The following is a 12,007-nucleotide window of genomic DNA, read 5'->3' as shown; positions in this document are numbered from 1 at the left end:
GTCATGCATAGATTTTAATGGCTGACATGGATGCAACACAGACAGCCCAGAAACAACCAGAAAAGATTGTGCTATTGCAACATTATGCTGCTCTCCTGCTGTTCTACATGAATAAGAAATGAGAATGGTAAAATACTATATAATTCACTTTGCCCTTAATTAAACAAAGTAGGGATCATTTTTCTGTGTATTCCACTTCAGTACAAGCAAATACTGATGTCATGATAACAAGACCCCAGGTTAAAAAGGGGGGAGCAAAAACAATGATTAAATCTACAGTGTTCCTTTACAGAATGAAAACAAAAATGTCATAATAGAACCCAAAAAAAGAAATGATGTAACACAAAATAATCAAATGAATCAAATGAAATATTTGTATTATTTTCACCATTTCTTTTTTTTTTTTTTTTTTTTTTTTGGTTTTTGGGCCACACCCGGTAACGCTCAGGGGTTACTCCTGGCTATGTGCTCAGAAGTTGCTCCTGGCTTGGGGGACCATATGGGACACCGGGGGATCGAACCACGGTCCATCCAAGGCTAGCACAGGCAAGGCAGGTACCTTACCTTTAGCGCCACTGCCCAGCCCCTTTTTCACCATTTCTTATCCTTCATTGGGAAGAGAAAGTTTTATATAAGTAAGTGGTGTATCTAGAATATCTTCATATTTATAAAATAAGAAATGCACAATGATTTCTGTGTAAAACTATTGTTTCCCAATGGTATATTTTCCAGATAATTTCAAGATCCTATTATCCCAAAATCTCCAGTTGGATGGTTTTAGCAATATCTGGGTTTAAATTTCTAAGTCACTATCTTAAAAGGAGACAATTCTCAAAGTCCACTTCATATTACTTCAGCAAGAGACATTGACTACGCTGCTGAATATACAGAGGGACCCTGCATCAATGTGTCATCTAATTCTGTTTTAAGTCTATCTTACATCATTGCATGAAACCTGTGCAAATAAATATTCATACAATTATTCAGAAATGGTTTTGTTTGGATCCAAGAAAAAAAAATGGAACATTTCATAGATGGACCAGTAGATTTGCTTGTGCCAAATGGACTGTGAGTGAGTTTAATGAAATCATTCTCCTTTCTTAAGCTACAGAAGCAGCAGAAACGTTCAATTTTCCATTAGGAATTTTTTACCTGAGAAGTAGTACTGGTTCTAGACTCTGGGCTGCCACTGATGTCTAAATTCTCTTACAGTGTACACACGAGAATACCTGAAACACACACGCGCACAGTCAATTACTACATCACTGAGCTAGAGGGTATTTTTAAAGTTACTCAAGACTTACCTTGGCCGTCGCCCTCGCACGGAATTCAGGACAGCCACTGACCGTAATTGTTTCATGCATATATTGATACACCTAAAATTTTCACATAGAAAAAAAAGGTGTAAGAATTTGAATAGCATCAATTTTTACACACTAAGAGGAGGAAAAAAATGTTTCACTGTAATACAGAAGATTCAACTTACTATATAAAATAAATTAGAATTAATTATGGCAATTTAGACAAAAATTATGACTACTTTGGAGAAGGTTAAGTAGAATTTAAAAGTTTAGAGCAGAGAAGCCAATCACTTTTAGAAATAAATTGTAAACTTTTTTTTAAAGAAAATCTATATCTCTTTTTTTTTTAAACACCTTGATTACATACATGATTGTGTTTGGGTTTCAGTCATAAAAGGAACACCACCCATCACCAGTGCAACATTCCCATCACCAATGTCCCAAATCTCCCTCCTCCCCACCCAACCCCTGCCTGTACTCTAAACAGGCTCTGCATTTCCCTTATACATTCTCAATATTAGGACAGTTCAAAATGTAGTTATTTCTCAAACTAAACTCATCACTCTTTGTGGTGAGCTTCCTGAGGTGAGCTGGAACTTCCAGCTCTTTTCTCTTTTGTGTCTGAAATTTATTATTGCAAGAATGTCTTTCATTTTTCTTAAAACCCATAGATGAGTGAGACCATTCTGCGTTTTTCTCTCTCTCTCTCTGACTTATTTCACTCAGCATAATAGATTCTGTGTACATCCATGTATAGGAAAATTTCATGACTTCATCTCTCCTGACAGCTGCATAATATTCCATTGTGTATATGTACCACAGTTTCTTTAGCCATTCGTCTGTTGAAGGGCATCTTGGTTGTTTCCAGAGTCTTGCTATGGTAAATAGTGCTGCAATGAATATAGGTGTAAGGAAGGGATTTTTGTATTGTATTTTTGTGTTCTTAGGGTATATTCCTAGGAGTGGTATAGCTGGATCGTATGGGAGCTCGATTTCCAGTTTTTGGAGGAATCTCCATATTGCTTTCCATAAAGGTTGAACTAGACGGCATTCCCACCAGCATTGGATAAGGGTTCCTTTCTCTCCACATCCCCGCCAGCACTGTTTGTTCTCATTCTTTGTGATGTGTGCCATTCTCTGTGGTGTGAGGTGGTATCTCATCGTTGTTTTGATTTGCATCTCCCTGATGATTAGTGATGTGGAGCATTTCTTCATGTGTCTTTTGGCCATTTGTATTTCTTCTTTGTCAAAGTGTCTGTTCATTTCTTCTCCCCATTTTTTGATGGGATTAGATGTTTTTTTCTTGTAAATTTCTGTCAGTGCCTTGTATATTTTAGAGATTAGCCCCTTATCTGATGGGTATTGGGTGAATAGTTTCTCCCACTCAGTGGGTGGCTCTTGTATCCTGGGCACTATTTCCTCTTAAATAAAAATTCCTTTCTATTTACTTGCATAAAAATTCTACTATAGAAATAAAAAAATCGAAGCCAGAGTAATAAAACAGTGGGTAGAGCATTTGTCTTGCTTGCAGCCCACCTGGTTTTAATCCTCTGCATCCCATATGGTTCCCTGAGCCTGTCAGGAGTGATTCCTGAACATAGAACCATGAGTAACTACTGAGCACCACTGAGTGTGGCTCAAATAAACAAAAATATTTTTTATCATTACTTTTACAATTTCTAATAAGTGATAAGACTAATTCATATAGTACTTCCTTGAATCTAAATCTAAAAGTTTTCTATATAAGTATCCCAAGAACTTTGTATGATAGTATTTTCCCTTGTTTTCTGGAAGTATATTTCATATTATGTCTTCTTAATCCTTCCAGGGATGATCCCTGAGCACAAGAGACAGTAGGAAGTACTAAGTACAGCTAGGTGTAATCCAAACCAACAATCAATCATTCATGTTGTAGCTGGGATTAATTTTTTCCCTTACTTTTTTGCTGGCTCATCATTTCCTAAAAACATTTTGGTTGATTCTCCAGAAATATCAAATCATTTCTCCAGGTAGTTTGTTTAGAATTATGCAAACTTTAAGGATAGAAACAAGAACGAGAAAGGTGGTCACCCTATTCTGTCACATTGAGCCTCTCTCTCCATCAAATAAATTAGAATACCAAATATCTGATGGGGGAGATCAATTTTGTACAAGGGCTTCTATAGAAACCGATTTTTGTTCAATCAAATTCTCCAGTTACCAGAACAGCATTTTCGCTCATTTAACATGCATTACTTATTCTTTTTTTTTTTTTTTAAATATGGAACGCTTCACGAATTTGCGTGTCATCCTTGCGCAGGGGCCATGCTAATCTTCTCTGTATCGTTCCAATTTTAGTATATGTGCTGCCGAAGCGAGCACGCATTACTTATTCTTTTTGCCTCAAGGTGTTTCTCTCTCTCTCTCTCTCTTTTCTTTTTGTTTATTTTAGACACTATGGTTTGCAATATTGTTCAATTTTTTTGAATTCATTATTTAAAAACCATGGTTACAAGGTTGTTCATAATACAGTGGAATTTTTTCACTGTTACAAAGGTTTTCATGACTGAGCTTCAGTTATACCATGTAGAACACCCTTCACCGGTGCACATTCCCTGTCATCAATGTTCCCAGTCTTCCTTCTGCCCTCCCTGTCTGAGGTAGACAATTTTCTCCTCCTCCTCCTCCCTCTGCTTCCTCCCCTCCTCTCTTTTCTCTCTCTCTCTCTCTCTTTCTCTCTCTCTCCCTCTCTTTTTCTTTTTTCCTTTTGTTCAATTTAGACACTATGATTTGCAATATTTTTATGGAAAAGATATCATGCATATCAATGCATATCACTTTATCTCCCTTTACTAGTCAGTTCTTGTCCAGACTGATCATTTTTAATTATCATTGTCTTACAGTGCTCACATTTCCTTAAATGCTATCATTTATCATAGCAAACCTACTCACCAATTTGCTCCTCTGATTTTAGAGGTCCTTTGCCCTTACAGTAAATGTTTCAATGTTTAACAACTATGACTATGATGAATCAAGTCACTGATAATAATGCATTATTTAGTTTTCTCTTCAGTTTTATTGTCCTATCTTTTTACTTCTGCCTCCATTATTTTCCAAACAGATCCCAGCCTCCCATTGCCAGGCCTATGCATGTGCTATTGGCTTTATTAGGAATGTCCTTTTACTTGGCAGACTCTATTTTTCCAAGTTAAATATGATACATAAAAGCTCCATTTAAATATTATCTTCTCTGTTCAGCATTTCCTGTCTCTTCAAGCAGACTAAATATTTCTCTTCTTAGTTTCAAGTCCTCTGAATCTGACTAGTCATTATGATTCGTTTTTGTGTTTGTTACAAAGAATACAACAACCTTCTTGTAGACTGCTTCATTCTTTCATTACTTTTTCGACCAATGCAAATTTCTTTAATGAATAAGGTTTTCTTTTAGTAAGCTGAACAAAAAAACCTCAGTTTACTCTCCAATGCAAGTACCATTTTCAAGAAATAAAACCAGCCTTACTAGAGAGATCTTCTTCAACTATATTTTGACAGGATTCTTCTGACAACAAAATCGCAAAGAATAATCATTGAAAACAAAAACAAAAACCTACTAAATTTGACCATGTAAACAGACCTACTGATTGGGGAATAAAATATCTAGCTTTCCTATCCCCATGGTACCCTCTGCACAGTTTGCTTCCTTGTTATTCCAATGCCTTCAGAAATACTCAAAGATCTCTAATCAGAGAGCCCCTTGGAGCTCTGATTTTAATAGTTGTAAAAGTTAATGCTTATCAGTGATAAGAAACAGCCATGAGCCCAGATATACCTCTCTCTTCATCCATTCAGCAAGAATTTTGCTATGAGTTGTAGACTACAATCTGGAGCACTTTAGTTTATAATTCAATTTATTAGTTCAAACTACATATCTCATACTCCAACAAGCAGCTTTATTCTCCTACTTACATTTTACTAGACATTTGTTATAATGACTGAGTGGTTATTTGTTTCTTACTTATATATGGGCCTGCCATCCAGTTTCTTTGACTGGTAGCTCCCTTAAAAGGGAAACTGGACTACACAGGAAGATCTAGATCTTCTTGGATAACTCATTGACTATGATACCAGAAGTTCAGAAACCTGGTCTCCCTCTCCCAGCCCCCACATGTATTTCCCAGTTCCATTACAAGACTCAGATTTTCTGTTGACATATTATATAATGTTTATGATTTCCTTTATATCAAGTAGCAGAAAAGCTGAATCAAGAGAGTCCATCATTTGTGGTCTGCATTGTGTCTCAGTGGAGTGTATGAAAATAGCATTTTCAGACTGAAGGAACTCCAGTAGCAAGTTGCAAGTGATCTTCAATGCTCAAGTTAGGTGAAGACAAAGAACATGTAATACCTTTGGACAAAATAACGGCTATAATATCTATCCATCTATAATATACAAATTACAACTCTTTCTAATTTCACTTAGTAATTACTTCCAGTGGTTAAAACATATTAATAGGCTCTCCATCTTGCTCTTCTAAGGGATGTGGAAGTCATAACACGTACTCAAGGAGGATACTCTGGGATTATTTAACAAATTCAATAACTTCTCATGCCTGATGAGACAAATCATTTAATGTTTTTCAGTTCTCTGGGGAGATTTCTGGATTATTGGTATGTTATATAACATAGTTATCAGAATTTCTATCAATTTTAAAACTTTAAAAATGTTCATATCAAAAAATGTTCATATCATTTATTTTAAACAAATTATAATGACTGTGCCATATATTTAATTTTCCAAAGGGAACAGCAATATATTGTTTGCTTTTATACTTTCACAACTAATTACACTGTTATATAAATACAGAACAATTAGTTGTAAAACCAATGATTATCATTTTAAAAGCTGTCATTAACCACTCATTTCTGCACCTACTTTATAATTGTTGGTATTTCCTCATGGGTTCTTATTACATACAATTTTTATAATGTTGCCCAAATTAAATATGTTATATAAATCATTTTATAACTGGGAGAAAATACAAGAACAAAATATAAGAGTGCATTTTGTTCACCAGGAAAACATAGCAGGTGGTCAAACCACCAGGGAGTATCCTCACTCCTTATGGCTGTCTAAAAAAGAATTCCCTTGAGGCAGTTGATTCTGTCCTGTCCTTGTTACATAGCCAGAGTTCTCTGTGACACAAATGCCTAAACAGTATTTTGGGAAGATGTCATTTCTAATTAGTACTGCTCCAAAGACACTAGATTACATCTGCTTGCTTCTTTGGGTAAAATTCAAACAAGGTTTGGGATTTAAAATGACTCCTAATTTTATTGATTGGATTAATTTAATTACAGAAGATATGAACACTGTTATAACTAGGATACCTATATTACAGTTTTAAGAAAATCTGCTAGAATAACAAAGTTAAACGGCTAGAATAATAGTACAGTAGTTAAGGCAGTTGCCTTGCAAATGGCAAATGTGAATTTAATTACCAGTACCCTGAGCATGCCAGGAGTGATCTCTGAGGAGATAGCCAAGAATTAGCCCTAAACACAGCAACACAAAAACAAACAGGAATATTAAAGTTAATTACTAATATTTAGATGTAATTATTTCGGTTGACTTTAAGTGTATGTATATTGTTGCTTTCATGTATTCATGGGAGTCATATCAGTTAACCAAATGAATATTAAACTTTATGTATATATTATGTAAATGATGTATTTATACAGAAAGCAAATAATGTGTCTCAATTATTGAGAACAAACTTAGTCATTCCATTTATTGAATTAGAATTATGATAACTGGTTAATAAAGTTGCAAGAAGCATCCGTAAAAAATAGTTAAGTCCAGCTAAAGTAAAATTGCAGATAAACAAGCAATATCTTAACTGAAATATGTTGTTCAAAATATTAGGGACACCGTAAATAGACTGAATGAGAGAACATTATTTTAGCAGCCTGCCAGGCAAGAAATACTGAATACATTCAGAATTAAAGAGTAAATATAATTAAGGCACAAACTGAACAGAATTTGGTAATGGGAGAGAGGTTCAAAGTAGAAAAAACTGAGAATAATTCCATCTTGATGACAAGATCGGGGATACAAGAAAGGGAATTAACAAAGACCAATGGATTTAGACAACAAAACTGAGATTACCAACTAGAGAAGAACATGGGAGGGTCTTTGATGCAAGCTAAAAGGAATACAAAGTCAGTTCTGAAGGATCTTTGGGAGTGACAAAGGCACAGCAATTTTGTATGTCAAAGCATAAGCATTAGCACTGTTGTAAAAAATTCACTTTATTTCTTTAATAATAATGCATAGTTTTTAAAATGTAATTTGAAAAAGGATGCTTTAATATAGATAAAATACTAACATATATGTATATTTATGTATTATATAGAAACAAATTGTTCCAGGGGCCAAAGAGATAATACAGTGGGTAAGGCACTTGCCTGCACAGGCTGACCTGGGTTCAATCCCTGCTACCCTATGTAGTTCCCAAGCTCACCAGAAGCGATACCTGAAATAAAGCCATACCTGAGCGCATTTAGGTATGGCTTGAAAGCAAACAAACAAAAAATGAAACAGATTTCTTCTCTATTCAGAAAGTAATCCTTGCAATAAATAAAAGTTTTCATATAGAAATTCAGTATGAGATAGATTACAATATTTTTAAACTATGTCATTATTTAAAAATGGGTAATAAATTTTACAAGTAAAAAAAATTACACAGTGAAAAACGACCAAAAATGAATTCTGAATTTTTTTTAAATTATCCAATCAATACACCAGCACTTCTATTTTCTAAATGTTCCAAGCAATCTCCTTCCATTAAGAAAGCAAGTTTTGGACTTCTGCTTGCTATTCCATCATTCCAGAGGAAAGGAGTAGAGAGGAAAGAGCAAATTCCAGCCTAAGGCCTCTACATATTTCAGAGGTTCTAACTTCAGAGACTCACTTCCAGCTCAGTAAGACAACTAGAAAACCACTGGGGGAAACAAGTAGAAACCCAGCAAGTTCAATAAGTGAAGTAACATCAAGGTAGATTAGCTTAGTAAATCCTCCTCATAGTGATATATCTAATGAATAAAAATTTTTTTAAAAAAGGTACTGATGATAAACAAAGTACAAGAATGCATGATAGTGGAAATGAAAAAAACCACTAGAATCAGAAGTGCAGAAATGCACAGCAGGTTATATTTAAAAAATATTCACAACTATCTTAACAATGAGAATGTATGAGGGAAATAGAAAGCCTGTCTAGAGTATGGGTGGGGGCAGGGTGGGGAGGAGGGAGATTTGGGACATTAGTGGTGGGAATGTTGCACTGGTGATGGGGGGGTGTCCTCTTATATGACTGAAACCCAACCACAATCATGTGTGTAATCAAGGTGTTTAAATAAAGAATATTATTAAAAACTATTATATAAATGATAAATGAAAAAAAAATCTTTGTTTCTCATTGTGGCACCGGTGAAGGGTTTGTTTTTACTTTATACTTAAAACCCAACTACAAACATGTAATCATAGTGTTTAAATAAAGATATTATAAAAAAATTAAAAAATACTCACAAAAAATGTTCTGAATAGCAGAAAATAGCTCTGAGATAATAAGGACTCATGAGACAAAGAATCATCAGTGCCCCTTATGGACAGGAAGGCAAATGTGATGAAAAAAAAAGAAAACAAACAAATAATTCAAAGAAAGTATTGGTAAGAATTTCCCAAATTTGGGGCTGGAGCAATAGCACAGCAGATAAGGCATCTGCCTTGCACACAACTGGCCTGACTCAGGATTGATCCCCAACATCCCTTATGGTCCCCTGAGCCTGCCAAGAGCAATTTCTGAGCACAAAGCCAGGAGTATCCTCTGAGACCAACTGTGTGTGGCCCAAAGCCCCTCAATATAAATAAATAAAATATAATTTAAAAAATAATTCCCCATAGTTCAAGATTATAGCATGGGGAACCAAGAGTCCTGAAGGATCCCAGCCAAAATAGAGCCACATAGAAAAATTCCAAGATATAGGATACCCAAAAAAACAAAACCCAAAGATAGAAGTTAAATATTGAAAGCAGAGAGATAAAAACAAGGAACTTATATACAAAGAAACACATATAAGATGCAGAGCAGATCTATCAAATATGAGTCAGGTCAGAATGGAAGATATAGTACAAAAAAACTCAATGAATTGACCACTTCACCAAGAATACCCTATCCAGTAGATTATCATTCATCTTTGAAGGAACAATACAGGACAGGCAAACAGCTTAGAGAATTCATAGTCTTAAAACCAGTTTCACAAGAAGTGGCAGGTTTGGAGATGGAAGGAAACTTATGACCATTGGTGAAGAGAAAGGAAATTAGTGGAATTTGTGATGGAATATTTTATGTGATAAAATGTCTGAAACAACCTATTACATAACTTTATAATCATAGTGTCTAAATAAAAATTAAAAAAATAGAAAGCCTGTTTTCAATATACTTGAACTTATCTCAAAACATGTAAACTTATCATTTAAAGGCTTTTTAGCTATCTTTAGTTAGTATCTGTATAGCCTTCAAAATAGATACTCAAATATATAGAGAGAGTACAGTGCAAGGAACACTTGTCTTGTAGGCTGCCAACCCAAGTTTGATCCCTGGTATCCTGTGTGATCTCAGGAGCTTTGCCAGGAGTGATCCCTGAGTACAAAGCTAACAGTAAGTCCTGTGCACTGCTATGTGTGACCCAAAGACAAAATAAAGCAAAGAAATATACACATACCAAAAATAATGAAAGGTATTCAAAATAGAAGTACAATATTTGATCATTTTCCAAAAATTTATCAGATTACAGAAATCCTTCAGCAAACACTAACCCTAAGTCACATTCATTTTGGTAATATTTCCAAAATCTGTGATAACATTTTTGTCATATTTCAACATTTTCATGCATTCAAAAGCTCTGAATTATACAAATTTCTTATACAGATGCATCAGGTATAACTTCTCAAAGCAAAAAATATTTTTTCAAATAAGGAGCACAGTTTATTATTACATACAGTTATAGCCTATAAAGTCTCTTCAAATACTGATCTAGCCAATATCAAACCTCTGTATTGAGGGAAAAATAAAATAGATCATAAAGTGATTAATACCTAAATAAAACATATAGTATGAGAATTCTCTCTGTAAGGCACATCATAAATTTTTTGGATTTGATAAGACCAGAGAACTATGTTAGAAGCAATTTTAAATAGAAAAATATTTTTAAATATTACATAGAGAAGTTTGACAAAAATGGGACTTGGCTGATAAAATTGTTCACTAGAGCAATAGTATCTCAGGCAGGATGCTTGCTTTGCATACAGCTGACTGGGTTGGACCCCTGCTTCACATCCCTGAGGAGAAAGGTGCCCCTTTCTGCCCAGCACCACAAGGAGTGGTTCCTGTGGGCAAATCCAAGAGTCACCCCCAAAGAAATGACAGCCAGATGTAACCCCAAAATCAGACACACAAAACAAAAAATTATTTGCTCATAGTATATGAACTGAAACAAGAAAAATCTGAACTTTGCTTTTTTATCCTTAATTGAAAGTGTGACCATTCTCAAAGTGAATCAATTATTTTTTTTGCAATGCAGAATATTAGAGAATGACCACTGAGTGGGAGAATTTACAAGTATGAAATCTGTGGATTTTAAATATGAATAATAAATCATATAAGAAAATTGAAGAATAAAAAATAAGCCTAAGCTGGCAATCCCTAAGACTATCTTGGCTTATCAAATCACCAAAATACCAAACTCCATCTCTCACAAAGTGTAGTTTTTCATTTAATTATTTTCCCTCCAATGCTGTTAAATTTAACGTAGGTGGCTAGAACCAGGTTTGTATAATTAATGCACATTCATGTACATTAAGCAATAATTTCGTTCTAATTTGTAATAAAATATGATCCCTATATTTTTAACATCTGACTGTTTGATATAAAGGAGTAAAAAAAAATAATAAAATATTGGTTGTTTGGGGCCACACCCAAGAATTTCAGGGCTGGCTCTGGCTCACAAGGGCTAAAGGTATGCTAGGGATTGAACCCAGTTTAACCACACATGTGAAGTTAGTGCTTCGCATGATATATTATCTCTCTGGCCCCAGGAAGAATTGATTTTTTTCAGTTTCAGGGTTTATTCTGACTCTGTGTTCATGGATCACTCCTAGTGGTGATCTTGGATAATCAAATCAAATATATGTTTTGCCAGAGATAGAATTTAGTCAGCAGCATGTAAGACTAGCACCTGCCCTACTGTTCTCCTCTCTGATCCTTGAATTTGTTTAATATCAATTTAAGGTTGACTTCTTCAAGAGTTCCTTTGCAAAAATAAGAGAGGGGGAGAGCTAAAAAGAAGTTTAAAAGGATCTATTTTGTTCTCTATTTGCTTGTAGAATTAAAAGGGGGCAGAGACACACAAGTAAGCAAACAGTAAAATGGGCATTGTTTATGAAGGTAAAGTCAAAAAATAAATTGTTGGTTGGACAAAGAGGTAGCGTTGTTTATGAAGGCAAAGTTGAATAATAAACTGTTGGTTGGACAAAGAGGTAGACTAAAATGTACTTTTGGGGCCGGAAAGATAGCATGGAGGTAGGGCGTTTGCTTGGCAAGAGGAAGGACGGTGGTTTAATCCCGGCATCCCATATGGTCCCCCAAGTCTGTCAGAAGCAATTTCTGAGCG

At 34.8% G+C, this 12,007-nt stretch overlaps 1 protein-coding gene and 1 non-coding gene across 2 annotated transcripts in view; both read right to left on the bottom strand.

Annotated features, from left to right (window-relative positions):
- Nucleotides 1-12,007, bottom strand: part of LIN7A (lin-7 homolog A, crumbs cell polarity complex component) — a 143,852-nt gene that overhangs the window by 54,805 nt on the left and 77,040 nt on the right. Inside the window, exon 3 of the mRNA XM_049783601.1 lies at nt 1,305-1,376. Coding sequence (XP_049639558.1) covers nt 1,305-1,376 — 72 coding nt within the window. The remainder of the gene's footprint in view (nt 1-1,304; nt 1,377-12,007) is intronic.
- On the bottom strand, nt 3,556-3,662 carry LOC126023422 (U6 spliceosomal RNA). Its single transcript, XR_007500546.1, has one exon. It is a non-coding gene; the product is annotated as a U6 spliceosomal RNA (small nuclear RNA).

This window comes from Suncus etruscus, chromosome 11 (assembly GCF_024139225.1).
Source record: "Suncus etruscus isolate mSunEtr1 chromosome 11, mSunEtr1.pri.cur, whole genome shotgun sequence".
Classification (NCBI taxonomy): domain Eukaryota; kingdom Metazoa; phylum Chordata; class Mammalia; order Eulipotyphla; family Soricidae; genus Suncus; species Suncus etruscus.
Note: the sequence above shows the minus strand (reverse complement) of the source record. Positions and strands in the feature narration are given on the sequence as shown.